General features: G+C 35.4%; 1 protein-coding gene across 5 annotated transcripts in view; it reads right to left on the minus strand.

The window, feature by feature from the left end:
- LOC122804909 (integrin beta-2-like) overlaps positions 1 to 22,210 on the minus strand; it is a 1,526,426-nt gene that overhangs the window by 174,045 nt on the left and 1,330,171 nt on the right. For all 5 annotated transcript variants that reach the window (XM_044075116.1, XM_044075114.1, XM_044075112.1 and 2 more), the window contains one exon: positions 14,061 to 14,248. In XM_044075116.1, the coding sequence (XP_043931051.1) occupies positions 14,061 to 14,248 (188 nt within the window). The remainder of the gene's footprint in view (positions 1 to 14,060; positions 14,249 to 22,210) is intronic.

Raw genomic sequence — 22,210 nt, forward strand, 5'->3', positions numbered from 1 at the left:
AATAAACTTTTATTTTTATAAAAATTATAAGGTTTTCCATGCCAATGGCCAAACAGGCCATATATCTGGCCATTGGCATACCTACAGATTAGGCTACATGCTTTTATTGGAGCTGTCATGGCTCTGTTTTCATTTTTGCAGAAATATATTTGGCTAGTAGCCCAATACATTTCTGCACCTTACACTGTTCCTGCATGGTTACCTGCCTGCTTCCTAGATCGCTAATTCACCTCATTTGCATGATTTTCACCAGCATATGAGGTAATTAGAATCCTGCATGGGTTTCCATACAGGAACAGTGTCGGCTCGCTTGTGCACATCAAAACAGCACCTTCCTGGCTCATTCAGTGGCCATAATCCATGCAGGAGCAGCTACACTGCTCCTGCATGGACAATTAACATTTGTGAATCCCACGGAAGGTAAAATCGAAGAAAAATCAAGGACTTTACAAGCAGAATTATCAATCACACTGTCTATAACCATTCCTCTCAACTATTCACACTTTTTGCAGAATTTCCCTAATTTTCCTTATGTTTTTGCACTATCCCTCATAAAATTTTTGATTTTCTGGTAAATTGCTGAAATACACAAAACTTCATATGTTCACCTAAAAATAAATAAATAAAAAGAAGCACACAAGCTACTACATAGGACAACTCCTCTACTGCATTATGTGGATGTATGTACTATATGCATGTGCGGTATACATCAGTAAAGAAAAAAGAATACGTTAGAACACTGCAGCATAGTTATACAAATACTGTTTACAAAAAATAAGCATTCTTTTTTCTTAAATACTTTCATTGTATAATAGCAATAATCTACTCCTGGATGTGGGTATCACAGGATTAAACCATGGCTAGCTTTGTTTGACATCCTGGGCTTCGCTTTGATGATCACACCATACCAGCTGTGGGTTAATTGCTTGATACCCACACCCATTTATGAGTTATTGCTAAATTGTGCCATGACCCAGAATAAGGATTACTGGAAAATGATGGCAACTATTGATTTACAATGGGCACTAAAAGAGAGCCTAGCAAGTGTATCCCATGTTGTAAATAATGAACTTTAATGGCTCATGATTCACAATTAAAGAGTGCCCAAGTGGGTTCTTGTTGAAAGGTTGAAGGCCACAGTTGTCATGCTTGGGACAAGAATAATAAAAATGGAAATAGCTGAAATATACACTAAGAACAAGGTTGCCATATCTTGTAACATTCTCTCTTCTCAGAGTTAAGTCACAATATAGAATTAGCAGACCCCCATGTTGGGGGAAGGAAGGCAGCGAAGCCCTCCTGCAAATACTTTAGTAGCATTTCAGTGAGTTTTAAGATTAGCTAAATTATTTGGCAATTGGACTTCATTTTCCATAAGTCTGGGATTGGCAGTTATGGGTCTTGTACTTTTGACAGGCAGCCTAACAGGCTTTTTCAACATGGTTATGACTGGCTTGTTAGAGTAGGTGGTGTTAGTGGAGGTCAGACTAGTGTAATGTTTAGAAAAGATGAAAGGGTGGTACACAATGACGGTACTTTCATGTCTGACACTTGTCTATTCATTAATTTTGTTATATACCTTGATTTAGTTCAGATTGTCATCTAGTAGCCTTGCCTATGAATAAGTTGTACAGCCTCACTGGTTAAGCACAGTTATAATTGTATAGGAGCTGCCAATACCCAGCAGATCTGCACTGCTCCTGATGAAAATGGAAGTGACTGTAGACCAGTGGCCTGTGACTGTCCTGCCTATAGTTAAGGCTTGTTGGGATATTTGTGTGGACCAAGTTTAATAACAGTTGTAGAAGCAGGACTGTACAAATTGAGTACGACATTGCTGTGTGACCACATAAATCATGCAGAATGCCAGTTCCTCAGTAGGATTCATTACAGATTTGATTAATTAATTTATTTGATAACTGGGTAGGTGCAGTAATTTGAGAATCCTTGGCAGCTGTGACCAGGGCCAAAAGAAAGAATCTTGCAAAAAGGAAATACATACCAATAAATAAAAAAAAAAAAACAGACATATAAAACAAAGCCTATACACAAATGCACACATTTGCTATGTGCATTAGAAATAATATCTTACAACCTTAATGAATACCAGAATATCACATCTTGCATACTGCATTGATACTTGTGTTAGCTTCTGATCAAAAAAATGTTGCACCACTGCACAGCCTTTAAGAAAAATGGCTTTATTCCCGTTTTTCTTTTCATTTAACTTAGTTGTTTACTAGATGAAAAGTCCCGTACAACAGTGTGTAGGAAAAGATACAGCCTCCTGGACTAGGATTTTGACTGGTTGTTAACTAGGTTGGAGACATGGAGTGTAACAGGCTACATATTAAGAGATGGCAAATATTTTTTTGTATTTGATTTCCACAAAAGACCAAGCCTGATGGAACACTTGAACTTAAACTGTAAAACACAAAAATCTTAGATTTTTAAACATTAAAAAATTAAACTAGAAACTTACTAACATAGTTAAGCTACAAAGCATCATCTGCTCCAATAATCAAGTTATACATCAGATCAAAAATTAAGGCTTCTTCTTCCTCAAGCTATAGCACAGACTTTAAGGAGTTTATCCTCTATTTGAAAAGAGTTTCAAATTGTTGTATTCTGTATTGTAAAAGATTTTTCAATTGTTGCAGAACATTCAAATAGGAATTACGTCTTTTACTGGATCAAGTCATCCACATGGTGGGGACCTTGGATAACTTTTGTGACAACTGAATTGTTCACAAAAACTCTTCTGTTGATACCAGGCTAGCAATACAATATACAGTGCAAAAAAAAAAAAAGATGGAGACCAGAGAACACCAGTCCAAGACTGCTCAATTTGCTCTAATGCTATAGTATCACTCAATATAGTACAAACAATGTAAAACAGATTTGATTTTTGCAGGAAAGGGAAGTCCTGTTGCTATAGCTGACATCTAGGGATGTACCCTTAACCATATAATATAAAATCTCTCTAAATTTGATTCCATTTTTCTTCGGAGAAAAGGGAAATAGTTTGTTTCAGCTGAAACTCCTATATTACTTCTTTCTCTGTGGATTGGTAACTCTTCAGTCAGAATAATTTAATAGCAGGTGTGTGTAGAAAATTGGAGAAGCTTTTCCCAAGGCAGAAAAAAAAATACTAGTGAGAAAAAAAACATTTAAAAGTTATGATGCAGCTGTATCCATATTTTAAGTTCATGCCTTTTGCTATCATTTTTTATATTTTGTGTCACATAATATATTTTCATTTTTTCATATTTGTGTCACCTAACATAATCATTTTTATATTGCTTTCAGCATTTGTTGGTAATGTACTACTTGTGCTATTAAGCAACTGATTATTGTCTCACACAGTGTCAAGCTTTCACAATAGATCTGTATCACTCACTTAGCATTGTGACCTACCTGAAAAGAATTAATTTTGGAGATGAAGATATCAATTGGGAACAGAGACCTAGTCTCACATCTACATGGATAGAAACACAAACCCTTTTAGGCAATGCAAATTGCACCCAGTAGCTCTAGTGCCTAATGTAACTCTTGATATAACTGATCAACACTGTTCACAAGTGAAAGAGCTGTAGACGTTTTATGGGGGAAAGTTCAAGCAAATATGTTACCAAAAATGCCTAGGCCCAGTAAAGAAAAAGGTATACCTGTAGGACTAAAAATGAACTAAGATTTGGCTCCGAGAAAAAGGGTTAGATGAATCTGATACCGAGTCTTGCTGAAAGACTACAGCTGTTAATGTAATGAAAGATAAAGGCAGTCACCTGTACTCCACAAAATGCACACACTGTACCTCTGGAATAAAACTGCAAAGACTGATAAAGCCTGACAAATGGGGTGGATCGGTAGTGATGAACTGAACAGACTATAATATGAAAATCGAGACATTATTGTTTTTTGATCAGTAGGATGAGGCGTCTAGGAATTAAAATGAATATCTCTTATGGTAGAATTGACAAATTAGAGTTAATGCAAGAAGAAATCACTTAAGTGGAGTATGACCTTGAACAATTACCGATGTATTCCTGGTGTTTTTGGAATTCTAAAAATACATAAAAATCAATACAATCCACCTCTATGGCTCATAGTGGATGCCAAAGGCTCAAAGACACATGAGATAGCTTAATATATAGACGTAAAACTCAAGGAAGTATTAACAACAGAGAAACACATTTTTAAAGATTCATGGCATTTTTTAAGGAACATTAATGGGAATTTGTATACCGACAACTTACTATTGGTAATCATTGATGTGAAAGGTCTTTTTTCTGTTATTTCACATGAAACTGGGTTAAATAGGATTTATGAATACCTGGTCTCAAATCACACATTCAGTAACAGTACCATCAATGTTTTAAGAACAGGCATGGAAATAGTGTTAGACAATAACTTTATATTCTTTGATGGAGGCATTTACAAGCAAAAACAGGGCTAATGATGGGGGTGGTATGCCCCCCCCATTTTCGCAAATGTAGTGTTGGCCTTCTGGGAGCACAATTATGTGCGCTTCTGGGAACACACATAATTGTGCTTCTGGGAGCACAATTATGTATTCAAATCAGAGTTAGAAAATTGTTGGACATTATATGGTTTTCTTGATTACGTAGTTATTTTTTTGTAAAGACACGAAAAAGTTTGACGGAATTCTTTGATTACATAAATAATTCAGCAAATTTTCTGAAGTTTAGCATTGAATATTCACAGAGTGTACTGAATTATTTGGACACATAGATATACAAGGATGATTTAAGCAAGAGATTATTCTCTGGTATCTATAGAAAACCCACTTATTCCAGAACAGTCCTGGTTGAGGGCCAGTTAGTGGGATTATCTCACATGATTTCTGAATTGGAAATTTTTTCCAGGGGAGTGACATGCTTGCCAAAAGGGGTTATTCTGAAAACATTTTAAGTAGCATTTTCATGGAAGTTCACATGAAGAGAGTTATTTAGAATTTTACTTTCCATTACTAGAGGTTGTGGAAAATGGAAGCCCCAGTAGTAGGTTGAACATCCCCATACTGGAGGAAGCTGATTTAAAAAAAAAGGATTAGTGTTAACCTGCAATGGGGACACTAAAAGGGTAAGAGACATCTTTTTAGAAAATTGGAAACTTTTTGATATAGGCTTGATCGATATAGTAACAGTAGGAGAAAGTCCACATACAAGTTATAGGAAAGACTGGTGTATAAAAAATTACATAGAAAGGCTACAGGATACACAGAAAAAATACAGAAAAGTACCAGAGCTAAGAATGGGAATTTTAAATGTGGGAGATGTAAATATTGTGATTTAATACAGGAAGGATGTGAAATTAACTTAAAGAGACTTATTTGCTTTGTTATACAAACGGAGTGGTTTTGGGATGATTTATATAGATACATGTAGTACACGTGCCAAGTTCTACATTGGTAAGACTGAAAGGGTGTTCAAGGACAGAATTTATGAGCACACCTATGTTATTAGAAATGGGGACCACTCAAATGCCTTGTGGAAGCACACACACTATAATCCAGGGCATCAGTTTAAGTTTTATGTGTTGGAGGTGGTAGAGCAGAATGAAAAAGGAGGACCGTGGAAATTGAAATTAGAAAATAAGAAATTGCAGTGATAAATAAAGACCAATGCCACAGATTGCCACAGTTTGAATGACACCATTTCTAGTTCTAGTTCTAGTATTTTAAAGATGAATCAATTAGTGTTTTTAATAATAAAAATAGATAATTAGGTGTACTTATTAAACTCATATTAACATGTAAGGTTCAAACATATTGTTTAGGGTTTTAAATAGTATATGCATTTAGTAGATAGGTTATTTATAATTAATTCTATGATGGTATGTACTGCAATACATTTTATTTTCATTTTATTCCATTTCATTTGCTTTATGATTAATTTTACATTGAATATTTTATTGTAATGAAATATAATACCTTTAATTCTTTAAGACAAAGTTAATTAGGATGATGTCATAATTAGGGGATGAACTCAACACCATATATACTTGGTGGAGTTATGGAGTGTGTTTTATTTATTTATTAATTTGACATATGTTGACTGGGCAGGCACCCTTTTTCAGCAGAGATCCGAGGAGAAAAGCTCCAATTTGTAAAGTATGACAATTAATAACAATTAATAACAGAGAGAAGTACAAGATAATGACAGTTAAGATAACATATACATATATAGTTTTCTGATTAACAAAGTATATATATTTTACTCTGAACAAAGTATATACATTTTACTCTGAAGAAGTCCCAGAGACTGAAATAGGGACAAAAGCTCTTAGTTGAAATAAAAAGATGTGAAAAGGTTTTAATTAACATGTATTTTTTAGTTGCCACAATTCCTCTTTCCAGCGTTATTCCAGTGGTACACTGTGTGCATTTTGTGGGGTATGGGTGACTGCCTTTACCATACTGGTGTGTGGAAGTTTATGGTCTAGCTCAGCATTGGATCAAAGTAATAAAATATGTTACTGTACAAGCAGACAGGGAAGAACCCCCTAGTGAATACATTAAGGAAAGGTTGTGCAGGAATTGCGGGTGAGGTAGATGCATTTCATACTGAAAGAAATGGAAATAGTAAACTTGAATATAATCCTAAGCTTCTCTCTGCAGCATCAAAGCAGAAAGCCAGTCAGAAAGAGAAGCAGGATTCTAAAGGTAAAGAAAGTATACCTGGTGAAGTACAGATGGGAAACTATCATTATCCTTTATGGATAAAAATCATTTTCATGTGTTACATTGTATACAGGATGGGCTAGAGGAAAAGGAAAAATCTATGCATGTGTGTACTTCTTGTCAGAATACTGATGAAAATAATGCTGAGCTAGCTGATCTCTTGATAAGAAAAACTTCAACTTTGGAAATGCCAAGTAATTTATTACAAAAAAACATGTTGCTGCATAATCTGTAATTACTAGGCTATACTGATGGCCCCTGCTTAGTTTTACAAATGAACCTACACTGTTCATTGCTGTTCTATTAAAAAGGACTTTCATGATAGGTAAAGATCTGAAAGGATTCTTAAAACTTGGGTAGATTGCTAGTTTGAAAGGGAGTTATGTAAGAGTTTCCAATACAAAATTCAGATTGCAAGGTGGGATGGGGTCTCTTATTGGTTGTCTTAGAAAAAAAGTTCCTTTTTGAAATACCTTGCATGGTTTGGTTTCTCCAAAAAGATATTCAGTTGCTGGGCTCTCCTTGCTGCAATCTATACGCCACCTCACACAACACCAAATGCAGTGACTATTTTGCCATGATTCCCCCTCTGGGATAACCACCATGGGAAGCTCTGCCTTTATGCTTACCCATCCCTTCCTCTGGGAAGGTAGAGAACATCCAAAAGATAAAAACTCAGTGTATATGGCCAAGGAACCAAGCACTAAAAAGGTAAAGTATCACCAACTTTAATCAAAAAAAGTATAAGATAAGTAATTTTGTTCTACTGATTGAGAACTTCATCAGATAAAATCCAAACCAAAAAACAGCACAATAAATACCATTGAGATTTAAAACATCATCATGTGACTGCAAGCTCCCATGTACAAAACATCACCTTAAAGAACCAATACAACCATTTTCCTCATAAATTTTAAACAGTACAAAACCAATATAAAAATAACTCAAAAATGTATAAAACCAGTGAATAGCTGTATTTAGAGAGAAATTATTTGAAACATAAATATACACAGGAAAAAAAAAAAAAAAAAATATATATATATATATATATATATATATATATATATATATATATATATATATGCCTGCAAATCTATGCATTTGTTTATACGTTTCTGTAAAACAAAGGTACCACACATAAGCCTATTGGAAATATGTATGGTATTTGTCCATAATACAATAAACAGGGTCATGTTTCAAAAGCCTTAAGTTTAAGTAAACAAGCAATAAGCTCATTTAGCCCTGGCCAGTTATTGGCATTTGAGTGCAACTGCCAATACAGTTCCAATTTTTCAAGCAAGATAGTCCAGGGACCCCCTCTATGATCTACATTCACTTGTTCCAAAATACAGAATTTAAAGTCACGGCCAGGGTTATACCTAATGTGTTTATAAAGAGCATTAGTTTCTTTTTATGCCCTGATCTCATAAAAATGTTCATAGATTCTGTCCTTGAATCTCCATTCGGTTTTCCCTATATAGAAACTGGGAGAATGTATGCAACATGCACAGGACAAAACCCTGTTAGAACAACTGTTAAATCTGTTAATTTAAACAACCAGTTTGTTCAACAAAGTCTCTCTTTTGACAGTTTGTTCGTTTTTGTGTTTTATAAGGTAGAGAACATTCCAAAGTGAAAGTTGGAATTAGCAGCCAAATGAACCTTAATAATGGAAAAACAAGAGTCTAAATCAAAAATTAATCTAAGAAAATATAGGATATTTCATACTAGGGCTGAAAAACAAATCTTTTCCACTTGCTATAATAGAGCTTACACTTGGAAGCTTTGTGAGAAACTGTTAAAATTCAGACCACTTCTGGGAGAAGAGAACCATCTTTCGCCATCATCAGGATTGGAGAAACCAAGTGGTTAGGTTTAAACTGTGTAAATCTGTGTAAGGCTACACAGTGAGGTGAGACATCAGATCTGGGCCAGGATCTAGGGGCCAGGTATGATCCTTCAAGTGAATCTTTAGAAGGGGAAATTAAATCTGTCTGGGCCAAAAGGGTACTATGAGGATGACTGTTGCCTTGCACCTTAATGCTTTCTGCAGAAATTTGGACACAAGAGGAAGTAATGGGTAAGCATAAAGGCACCATTGCTATGACAGCACATCTTGTGGTGGTTGTCCCAAAGGGGAATCATTATTAAGTAGTTGCAGCATTTGCCGTTGTGTGTGGTGGCAAACAGATTGCAGCAAGGAGGGCTCACTGACTATCTGCTTGGCTGTTGCTGGACTGAGGGACCACATGTAAGACATTAGGAGATCCCTGCCAAGTCTATCTATAAGGCAATTGATTACTCCCAGGATGTTTTAGGCTAACAGAAAGTAGTGGGACACAATTATCCATTACAAGTCCTTATTGCTTCCTGACATAAGGGGTAACATCTGCTTCCTCCTTGTTTGTCGATGTATCAAACTACCTTCACTTTGTTCATTTGGATTGATACCATACCCTGTAGAAGGCAGTCCAGAAGGCCCTGCAATACTATGTGGACAAATGGAAGCACTCTGAACTGGTAATGGCTGGCTCCTGTTCAGAAGCAAAGGATTGTCCTTGATTCTTTTACTATCTTTATATGATGATAGGGGTCCTGAAGATCCAGGCAGCACAGCCACTCATTTGCCCTAAGGTAATGTAGAATGAAGTGCACTGTGACCATCCTGAACCAAATCTTGCACACATACATATTCAGAAGGTTTTGGTCCAAAATGAGCATGAAATCTTTTGTTTTCTTTGGGACCAAAAAAAATATCATGACCCTCTGTTATCTGGTGGAATCTCTTGGATTGCTCTTTTGGTGAAAAGAGAAGCTATCTCTCATAATGCGGCTGTTGCCTGGTTGGGTGTATGGTTGGGGACGGTGGTTCCAAAAATGGTATATAATAGCCTGCAGATATTATCCCTCTTAACCATTTATTTCATGTGCTGGCCTGCTACAAGTCTGGGAAGAGGAAGATAAACCCTGAATTGCCCACAGAGTAGACCAGTCAGGAAGGCCTTCAGGTCTTCTGGGTTCTCCTGTCCAAAAAGTGCCAATGATATCCCTGATTCTGTGGACAGCCTCAATCTAACTGCCTGTATCTGTATTAAACTGATGTTTAAACTTTCAAAACAAGAGAGAACAAAGCCCTTATTGAATTCATATTGTAAAATCTCTGTGGGGCCTCAAATCTAATTCTGATGGCAGAGTCCTACCATCTTGCTCGCTCTTCTGCATTTTTTCTTTCACAGATTGGTCAAACAAAGATGACTCATCAATAGGGGCATTTATGAAGGATTCTTTGAAGTTGTCAACAAAATAACATAGATGCAGCCACACATTGTACCTCATGGCTATGTCAGTCCTGGCTGCCCTAGCCACTCCTATCTGGTGCATTACACATTAGTCACATGAAGAGGTTCATAATGCTGACCATAGTAGTCAGAGTAGTCTCAAGCTGCTTCATTGATTCCACCATCAGTGGGACTTTCAGAGTAGACAATGTTTGATAGGATAAGTTTTTCTGAAATCTTTTCTTGTGTACTGCATAGTTTAGAGTCCTAAGCACAAAGGTGCCTAAAGCAGACACCCTCTTCCTGAGTCTATTCCTCACCCTGTATTCTTTTTTAGGGGGTAGATAGAGGTAAAGACTTTAAAAAGCTCTCTCTTGGTGGCTGCCACCACAATGATGGAGTCTACAGCAAGGGATTTGGCCCACTGCCGTTTTTCCTTAGGCACTGGAGGATTTCATCCAGTTTATGTGGGACAGCCTGACAGATATCAGGCTCCTGCCAAAATCTCCTTGCTTCTATGTCAATTAACCTATTGGCTGGAGAGATCATCCATGACATAGATGGTTTTGTTCTGTAGGCCACAAGGAATATATCTTGTCCTAAGGGGGTGAGATTAAATGGGCCAGCTCCCTCCTGGTGCATAAGCTCTTAAATTTTACCAACTGAGGCATCTTTTAGAGGGGATTGTGGGTAACCCTTTCTATGATCAGAGTCAGTATCAGTGGCAGGAGACTTTGATGGGGAGTCTATGTGTTGCCTCTTACTCATCTTTTTTTTGGTATGTCAACTGAGGTCTCACCTAACTCCTCTTTGGACGGTCTCTGCTTCTGAGCAACTGGTTTAAGGCCAAAGAAGTGACTCTGACTGGTGGATATTTGATGAGAATAAGATGAGAATGAAGTTGGGCCATGGGGTAGAACCACATCCAGTGACACCTTGGGTGAAGAAATCCTTCCCAACACCTGGAAGGCTGAACCAACTTCCATGAGATCTGAAGACAGCTCTTCAGCTGATGGATCCAACTCTACTTTCCCTGATGAGGGAATCAGCAGTGAAGTGTCAAAGGCAGATAACTCCAAAACTACCAACAGAACCATGGACAATTGTTCAGCTGATGGACCTTAAGACACCATCCTGAAACTTCAGGTCCAAGACTTGAATGGAACTGATGTAGTCAAAGCCAAATGTGTCAGAACAATATTTCCAAGAATTGAGGACATATGGGAGGTCATCCCCTGGGCCAAAGGATCCAGGAGGAGCAATGGTTTTGAAGTAAATGGAGCTGAAAGAATGACTAGTGAGGGAACAAGAATTGTGGGCACCCAAGTGGATCAAATCCCCTTCTGAGCAGAAGGAGATGTATTGACCTCCATCTCATCTCTATCTGCATCTTGAGGAACTTCTGCATCAGATCATCCAAACCAGCTTCCTAGGTACTCCTGTTGGACCTAAAGGATCACAGGGTAAGAGCCAAAGAGGATCTGGGTGAAGAGCTCTCTAATTTCATTTAAGGTAAGGCCTTTTTGTAGAACACAGGTGCCCAGTAGGAAGGTAGCTGGAATAAAGAAGCTGAACCAAGACAAAGTAAAATCTTCGTTTTAATACAAAATGGTGAGCGCTTTCGCAATGGTAACCATTGCTTCATCAAACAGTTCATTCAAACAGCAACAGCACTTAAATACTTTAATTCATTACTAGAACAACCAATCCTACCACTCAAAGTTAATTCAGCACTCAGCAATCAATTAATTACTATGGTTATGTTTTGCCCTTAGTTAATTGTGTTTATGTAGTCTTCTCTTGTTAATATAGTATTATTATTTTTTATTTTATTTTAACCTTCTACATTTTATCACTGGCTTCAGTGGAACACTATCATTCAAACCCAAACCTCTATGTGCTCCTAAACACAAAATCCATTTTACTTCCATATTTTCAGTAGCATTGACTATGTCCCCCGTCCTATTGCTAACATTCTGTGTAAAACCTGAAACAAAAATATATGGTCATCCCCTTATCCAGTGTATGCTTAGCCAAAACACTATACAGTTGCCCTTTTCTAGTGCAGTAACCACTACTCAAAATATGGAAGTAAAATGGATTTGGCGTTTAGGAGCACATAGAGGTTTTCACAAGAGAAGACTACATAAACACATGCAGGGCTTTGGGTCAATATGACAGTATTTCTTGAGCTGCTTCTAGCATAGATATCATTAAAGACAAGCATTTATTGAGATGTATGTATTAAAGCATCTGTATTTACTAGGTGGACAACATGTGCATTTATTAGGCAGGATATATGTGTTCATTAAGTTGTTGAGTGTATACTGCTTATACTTTTATATATATTTTTATGCTTATATCTATGCACATAAGTAGTTATTAAATGGGGAACATGAGTATATGTATTTATTCACTGACATTTTATGTATTTTATTTATATTTATCCACTGACTTTACATTTTGTGCATGTGGTTTTTAAACAGAGTTTTTCTGATTTCAGCAATTAACTAAGGGCAAAACGTAACCATAGTAATTAATTAATTGCTGAGTGCTGAATTAACTTTGAGTGGTAGGATTGGTTGTTTTAGTAATGAATTAAATTAATTAAGTACTGTTGCTGTCTGAATGAACTGTCTGATGAAGCAATGGTTACCATTGCGAAAGCGCTCACCATTTTGTATTAAAAAGAAGATTTTACTTTGTCGTGGTTCAGCTTCTTTATTCCAGCTACCTTCCTACTGGGCACCTGTGTTTCAGCATTTTCAACTTCTGGGCTGGTTTGGATTTATTTGTTTGCTACTTTTTTGGAGACTTGAGAATGGTGATTAGATACAGAGGTGGTGTGTAGGTAGGGATTGGGTCTCTATGTTCCTCAGAACTTGTGACCTCTGGAGCCGGAGTTGGTGCCAAGGAATTACTATGCCTGTTTTTCTGGTTCAAGTCTTTGTGCTTTGACAGTTTGTCAGAAGCGTTTTTGTTTTTTGAGACTTCTGGATCTAGCAGCAGGAGGCCTTTCAAAATCAACTTATTCCTCTTGTCCACCAAGGCTCTGGATCCATTGGAAGCACACTTTTCATAGTTTACATTTAAGTAGGGAACTAAGAAATAAACATTGCACAAATCATGTAAGTCTATAGGAGGAACTTTATGTCTGCACATAGCACATTTTTTAAAATTAGTTTGCTTCTCCATGATCAATGTTAGCTGCAGCAACAACTGCTATAAATAACTACAAAAAGCATGAATAAAGTCAAAAACTCAAACGGCATCAAACTGTAAATGGCACACCAACTATTGGCTATAAGTATTTATCTAAGTAACTAAACATCTATGAAAAGAATAAATATTTAAATATATATATATATATATATGTATATATATATATATATATATATATATATATATATATATATATATATATATATAAAATTATAATAACGCATAATATCAACAACAGAAGAAAAGAAACTCAGTGGTGGGAGAACACCATTGAAAAAGGTCTCAAAGTACAGATTAGGAACTGTAAGGAAACTGAACTGCTATATATATTTTCAGCAGTAACAAACAGTAACAACTACTTCTATAAAATAGGTAATTTTGTATCAAATAGCAATAAAACTGAGAAAAATGAGTTGGAGCAATTAGTTGCAAGCAATCATGTCTCCTGGTTGCAGCAAACAGGATATAAGTTAACTAGAGGAAGCATAGCTGCGAGCAATCATGCTTCCTATCTTCAAGGTGGCAAACAAGATTTGAAGTAATTAGGGAAAGCATTTAGCTGTGAGCGATCCTGCTCCTTGTCTTCAAGGTGGCAAACAAGATCTGAGATAACTAGGAGAAGGAGTGCATTATGGGATAAACTTCTTAAGGGACTTGAGACTGGGGCACTGGTTCTGCTGATCTGGATCTGGCAAAAGACTCGAGGATTCATATGCTGAATCAGCCAGATGGAATGTATAGGATAACAAAGTTATGTGAGAGAAGCATTTGCAAAAACATACTGTACCTAGGCCACTAACTGTTGCTATATGATCTATTTTAACAAAGAAATGTGGAAAGGAATGATGTAGAAATACCTGCAGATTCCACAGACAATGTTTCCATTTCCGCCACAGTCATCTTTTCTTCCTGGTTCATCACATTCACATTTACAACGTGTGGACACAGTAACTTTTAGTGATTCTGTAAAGCCCAATGGACGAATTTCCACAGTCTGAGGATTGTCAAAGCACCTTGTGGCTGTGATTGTCACATTAAACGAAATCTAGAAAGAAAATAAGGACTTGTCAGTGAAATATTGTTTCACACATATATTTAATTAAGTATCAACCAATCGCTTGAGCTTTCCATAGGTACCATTTATTTCCCAAGATGGGGCTGTGCCTCATAGACCACTACTGCTTATATATACCAACTCTGTGTTTGCTGTTTCCTGGATTAGATGAAACTTCACATTTAACATATGTTGTACATATTTCCGTTTTTATTCTCACTCTTCCAAGGTTTGGGTGGCACACTGGTATGGTGGGTGACATTGTTGCTTCAAAGAAGAAGTACTCTAGCTCATTTCACAGTTGGGGGTAACTTCTGTGTAACGTCTGCATGTCATTCCTGTCTTGTATGGGTTTTCTCCCACATCAAAAAGACATTCAGTAAGTAGATTAATGGCTTCTACATTGTCTGTAGGCACACGTGTGTGTGTGTGTGTGTGTGTGTGTGTGCGCGTGTGCATGTGCGCGTGTGCATGTGCGTGCATACTAGTGTGTGTGTGTGGATGTGTGCATGCATATGTGAAATGGAAGAAAGATCTGACACTCTACTTTCAACTCCTTGCCTGGTAATCTCTGTGGATGGTGATGGCTGTTCACAGGGTCAATGCAGGAGTCAGCAGTGACTCATAAGCATGGATGCCTGATTCTATGGTTTACAATTACAGTCCTCGTAATTTTAACAGAAGCTCACTAAGACTAATAACACAGCTAGTTGGCCTCCTAGCTTTTGGCTGAAAAAGGTTGTGTGACCAGTCCACCTACGTGGTTAACACATTTAAAACAAACAAACAAAGTAAACAAACCTAGCCTTTATAATGACTATAGCCTAAAGTCTTACACTAATGGAAAGCGATCTGATAAACTAATGGAGAGAGATTTGATGTATTTTTCATTTTTAAAGCTCAGATGTACACTGTCATAGATATACATCATTTTCATACTTTTTCAGTTTATTTTATAACCTAATGCATATTTGTTGTTTTAAATTGCTTATTGTTTTATTTTTATTTGTTTTTTTAAAACAATAGATAAAAAAATCAGTTATAAAACAGACAACTATTTACATAGGTCCACAGCTGATCAATACATTAAAGTTGTACATATCAACAACAATTAATATTTTTCAAGCAAGTCTTTAAGTTTAAGCCAAGATTTATATGAATGTGCAATATTCAAAGTTCTCATCTTTATAGTATGCAATTCACTCCTGCAAACAAATGTTGCCATACTAATAAATTCAACACTACAGGGGGTACCTCTACCTTTCCAGTTTTTAGTAATTACTTTTCTGGCTATAGCAAGAACAGACCAAAGAGGAGGCACTCGGGTTTTTGGAAATATCTCAGGAATCGGAGCATTGAATAAAACTAAAGCTTTAGAAATATGACAGCTCTCTGACCACAGAGTCACATCTCCTACATTTAATTCCCTTTGATTTATACATGTCATTTTGATAGGCGTGACAAAAGCTCTGTATAAGAATTTCCAAGTGAAAATTTTCCAATATAATGAAGAATATTCTAGTGCCAGAAAGATTTATGTAATGTTAACCTTTTTTAATTTAGTTGTTCCTATTTGTCAATTTTTGTTTTAACGTTAATTCAAATAATGGTTAAATGTTTCACCTTTGTTGTATATACTTTTGAAATGTATTCACATTGTATGTATTCACCTCAATGATCATGTTTATTATGGAGGTTTTCTCCCTGGTCCTCCACTGAAAATGGGGTCTTACCACCCCAGTGGACTATCCAGGTAAACAAATGCAAATAAATAAATAAATAAATAAATGTGATTTTATCTGTAGATTTTAATATCATTTTCTTGTATTATTCACACAAGTATTCATTATAAATTTTTGAGGAATAGTTCCAATACATATTGTCTAAATATGTGAAATCTAACTTAAGTATTTTATAAATTTATGACAAACATGATTTGTTTTTCATTGTATTATTACTGATATTTACTGCGGTGGTGGTGCTGCGGTAGTGTTGTCGCCTCACAATAAGACGTTGTCCTGTTCGATTCTCAGCTAGAGAGTCTTCTGTGTGGAGATATGCGTGAATGGGCATGCTTCATTGAAGGTTGTGCGTCAGAGCCGGCAACTCGGTACGTAAAAATCTACAGCCATTCATTAGCGGACTGGAGTTCCGCTGTGGCAACCCCTAACCGGGAAAAGCCAAAAGACACAACAACAACATTAGGAATTCCAGTAACTAAGGTAATGATTTCTTATATAGGCTAAAAATATTATTTATCTCTCTGTTCACAAAGTCTCTAAATATTTGTACAATTAAACAGTTCTCAGAATCTTGACTGTATTTGGACCTTAAATTTTCAACGGTACACACACACACATATATATATATATATATATATATATATATATATATATATATATATATGTATCAGTACCATTTCATAATTAATGCCAATGAATTAAGTTACTTTGTTGTTTCAATACTAGCATTTTTTGAAGTTTTGAGTTTAAGTCATTTGTATATGCAATTGGAAACATAGAGAATATTAAGTCTTTAATGCAATGGTTAGAATTTGTGAACTTTTGAAAGAGGAAATTATGTTATTTAAGTAGGGAATTTGAGAAGAGGTTATATAATTCCATTTACACAACAATCTTTTAATAACCAGATAAAACTATTAGGGACTATTTATTTATGACTGATTGTGATATATTTATTATTTACTAATAATATTTATTGATGTATTTGTTTCCATTTTGAACCATAAGATGAATTTATCCACCACTCTATAACTTTTACAATTGTTGAAGTAGCATACAATTGAATATCAGGGAATTATATTCCACTATTATAACAACTTTTTCTGTGCCAATCAAGGAAACTCTTGGCTTATTAGGATGCCAAAAAAAAAAAAAAAAAATAAGTAGAATGTTATTTATCTTCTTCATCATTTTTTTGGTGGAGATAGTACTAAAGATTGTAAGGCAAACAATATCTTAGAGAGAATTAACATCTTAATGAGCATTAATCATTCTTCCACAGAGATTTTGCTCCAATTTATGACTAAACTTAAAATTTTATCAACAACTTGTTGAACGTTTCTTTGTATCATTTCTTTATGATTAGACATAATGGTTATACCAAGGTATAGGTATTTCATTTGATTGCTATTCTATATGAAGTTAGAATATTTTTGTATGATTTTTTTAAAAATATTTTATTGATTAAAAATGTAGTTTTATTATGATTAAATCTTACATTTGAGATTTCTAAAACCTGACTAATAGAACTAATTGTATATTCTAATGAATGTTCTGTATTTCCTATTGTTTTTTTTCCAAACACCTTTATTGAATTATCACTTGTGACATAGGCAAATTTACATTCATATAAAGGTAATCAAACTGTATTAACAAGAAAGACATTATACTTCACATATATTGCTGTATATCATATAAGCAATATTACATGAATTATTCAATTCCTGCATTTTTTAAACAAGGAACATCTTTATTAAACCATCACTTACAACATAGGCAATCATACATTTATATAAATGAAAACAAAGCATTTTACATCACAAACCATACTGACACACTCCCAGTTGCAAACATTATACATCATTTATAATCTACCCAATCTTTCTCACTCAAACTTTACATAGCTCATTTAAGTCCTGCTGCTTTTTAAACCTCCTTCTTCCCATGTATTTATTGTTCCCACAATTCCAATTTTCCTATGTAGTTTGCTCCTGCCCTTTTCTAAAGAACTCAGTTCCACTTGTTTTATCTCTGTTACTATATTCACTACTTCCAGTATAGTTGTTTTAACTTTTGATTTCCATTTTCTAGTTATTGCTTTTTTGGCAGCCACCATTATTAGACACAGCAAGGCCTTACCATGTCTAGGCAATTCCTATTCTGTATCATAGCTCAGAAGAATTATCTTCCTCATCAGACCAATCTGCTGACCCAGCATCACTGACAGTGCATCCCACAGGGAATATTTAAAGTTTGCCAACTCATTGAACTCCCAGAAAATATGTTCCCAATTACCTTTTTCTTCTCCTTCATACCTCAAGCATTTGCTGTCTGCCTGACGAAAGATTTTTTGGAGTCTACTTGGAGTATAAAAATATTTATGTAAAGATTTCCAGGCAAAAATCCTAAATCTTTTAATTTTTGTTGCATATTTGGGAGACATATATATATTCTCCCATTGTTTATTTGTGAATTGCTTATCCAATCTCTCTTCCCAGTCCTTTCTAACCTCCTCTGATTATTATAGTTATCATGAAATATTTTATACGCTCTACACATTATTCTTTTTTTAATGGCAGCTTCTGTTCTAAATTCTATTAAAAACTCTACCAGTACTGGTCTTTCATTTAGAACTCCCCTATATCTTTCCCTTTGATGGTACTCTGATATCAATCCCTGATAGGGAAGACAGTCTCTAACTTGCAATCCAAATAAATTCTTGGCGTCTTTCCATTCTATCATTTTCCCCTCTCTAGTTATTTGCTACCAAAACCTTGGTTCTTTTGCCAGTTTTCTCCAATAAATTCCAGCCCCTCTTGCCTATTGTCTGTATCCCTAATTGTTATCATCCCTATTGTCAGAATCTCCTTTCTACATTCCTGTGTTGGTTTAGTTCTTAGAATACTTTCTGCTACATATAATATTCTGTATGACTATTGCTATTCTCCTTAAAGGCTTGCATCCAAAATCCCAGCTTATCCCAGTTGACTCTTGCCATCTTCCCCTCCCAAATAAAGTCCTTCAGCTCTTTATTAATTGCTACCTACAACATCTCCTCTGGTTGATAAAAATATGCCTGACCTGTGTATAAGACTAAAGGGACTAAAACATTTTAACTGCTTGCATCTTACTATCCATATCCATAAAACAAAGATTCCATTTTCTCAGTTTTTGTATTATCTTTTGTTTAGTCTCTTACCACATATCCTTAGCTGCCATACTAGAATCATTTTTAATCCATACTCCTAAATACTTCATTTTATCATGCCTCCATAAATATGGGTATTCCTGAACCAGTTCATGTGTGGGTACAAAATTTATTGCTATTGCCTTCAGTTTAGCTTTATTAATTTTGTATCCAGAAAAGATCTGAAACCATCTCAAAATTTTCCACAACACTGTAATGCCTGTTTCTGGTTTTGTCAGGTATAAAATAATATCATCTGTAAGTAAAGACAGTTTTTCTTTACTACCATACCAATTATATCCCTGAATTTCTGAGTCCCTTATTTTCTTTGCCAATGGTTGTAAATATAATGCAAATAATAAAGGGGAAAGAGGACACCCCTATCTTGTTCCTCTGCTCTAGCAGAAATCATTAGAGAGAACCCCACCACCTTTAAATTTTGTTGCCAATCCAATCATATATCCTCCTAATCAATTTTATAGTTTTTACAGGAAATGCAAATGCTTCCATTGCCCTGCTCATAAAGACCCAGCTTACTCTGTCAAATGCTTTTTCTGCATCGAGACCCACCAGCAATAATGGTATTTTCTTACATTCTGCTTCCCTCTGGATCATCACTGTTCTGTTATTGTTGTCAAATGTTTGCCTCCCCTCCACAAAACCACATTCATCCATATCTATCAGTTTTTGCATTACCTTTGCCATTCTTTTAGCCATTATAGACATGAACACTTTATAATCATGGCTTAGTATTGAAATGGGCCTGTATGAAGCTGGATCTGATGGATTTTTACCTTCTTTAGGTATTACAGCTACCACTCCCTTCTTCCAGGACAGTGGTACTTCTCCTCCTCTTACAATACTGTTAAACAAAAGCTTCCAGAGCTTTATCAGTTTTTTTCCTCCTAGCTTCAAACCTTCCACAGGAATACCATCTATTCCTGGGGACTTTCTTGTAGATTGGTTATACATCACAATTTTTATCTCATCTCCTCCTATACTTACCATTAGTAACTGAGCCTCATCTGCATCTAACCTTGGCATATTTAGTTCTTCCATAAAAATTTCCAATTGTATCTTTTCTTGATTTTCATATTTCTCTGCTTTATACAGACTCTCACAGAATTTCCAAAATATTTCTAATACCTCTACATGATCTCTTGTTACCTTCCTTGTTACAGGCTCCGTAAGTTTGGTGACAACACTTTCTACTTTCTGTTGCCTGAATCATTGTGCTAAAAGATTTTATGCTCTAGTGTTATTAAAAAACAGTTGTTTAACAGCACCCTTTCTATGTTCATGCATATTATTGAGGTAATCCCTTATTTTCTGCCTAACATTCTGTAGTTGATCCTCTTTTGTTTTGTGAGATTCCCATTATTCTGCAATACTTTAACATTTGTCAGTCCTTCTAAATAATTCTTGTTACTTCTTGACCATAGCTCCCTATCTTTTATTTCCACCCTATCTTTAAACTCCACCTTAATTTTATTCAACTCCCTAGCTATATTTTCATATGAAATTTCTGCCTTCTCTAACAGCTCCTGAATAATCTCCCAACCCATTCCTTAAATTCCTCTCTTTTCAACAGATAGGTGGGAAAGCGCCAATGTCTCATTTTTATTTCATTACCATGTGTTTTTATTTTAGCTATTATTGGTGCATGATCTGAAACAGTTCTTGGGTGAGTATCAAGGACTTTAATTAAATGCACATGTTCCTGTGAAATGTGAATTCTGTATAGCCTAGCCCAGTTTTTATATCTTGAGGAATAATATATAAATTCACTCCAAACTCCTATTACTGAATTCACATCTTCCATGCCAAATATTTTCATAAATTTCTTCAAAAATCTACCCTCCTTTGTTATATTTTCCATTCTGGACCTCGCAGACACATCTTCACTGCTGCACTCAAATTCCAGTCCCCACCTATAAGTAATATTCCTTGTTGAAAACTGATTATTTCTCCCAGAATTTTCTTAAGCTCCATTATAGCAGTTTTAGGTGGAATGTAAATACATGACAGTGTAAACCTCCTTCCTTGCCAGTAGTCTCTTAGCAGTACAAATCTGCCATTATTATCTTTTTTTTATCTTCTTCTATCATTATTGGAGCTCCTCTTGCAATTAATGTAAGTACTCCTCTTTTTCTTTGTTCCAGGTATTCCACTGAATAACCATCCTGAAAACCTTTCTTTATCAATTTCACATGCTCATTTTTTCTGTGTGTGTCTCCTGTAACATAACTATTTGCACTGTACATTTTTAATATAGTCCACTACTCTTTTTTGTTTGTATTTATCTGTGAGGCCAATGAACTTTAAAGACATTAAAGAAAGCATAATTGTATTAAAAATGTATTATTCCCACCTTTTATGCATAACACCTTTTTATTAAATGTTTAGTTCCAGCTTTTGTGTTACATGCAGACACTGTTTGGCAGGGTGAACTTTTATACAGTTGTTTCTTGTCATATCCATATCAGCCTATGTTACATCTTATAAAATGTTTGGTTTTATTGAAAACCCTTAAACAAAAATAAAAAACAAAACAAAAAAGAAAAACAAAAAACAAACAGACCCCCAATACCCCCATAAAACCTAGTAATGTAATACTAACACAAAAAACTATGTACATCTTCACATATTGAAGTTTTACCCTCCTAACAGAAACAAAAGTCCCAAACTGATAGCCACACAAAGACGTAAGTTAACCTAAAAGAAATGTTATCCATGGTAAGATGCATGGTCCAGCCTGTGCTTTTACTAAGTGTTGATTGGTTTTGTCTTATCTTTATATCTCTCTCAGGTTTTTTAATTTCTCCAAATCTTTTGGGTTTCTAATACCATGATGGGAATGGACTCCATTCCTAAGTCAAAGTACAGTTAAAGTTCATGAAATTTGTATTGCTTCACTCTTTGATGTCAGCCAAAAGTGCTTGTTGCAGCAGCTGCAACATGCCCAGTAATGACTCCTTCTGCAATTCATAAGGAGTTATATGTATTGCTATCATGTCTAAATAT

This window comes from Protopterus annectens, chromosome 6.part0 (assembly GCF_019279795.1).
Source record: "Protopterus annectens isolate FY-2018-M chromosome 6.part0, PAN1.0, whole genome shotgun sequence".
In the NCBI taxonomy this organism is placed as follows: Eukaryota; Metazoa; Chordata; order Ceratodontiformes; family Protopteridae; genus Protopterus; species Protopterus annectens.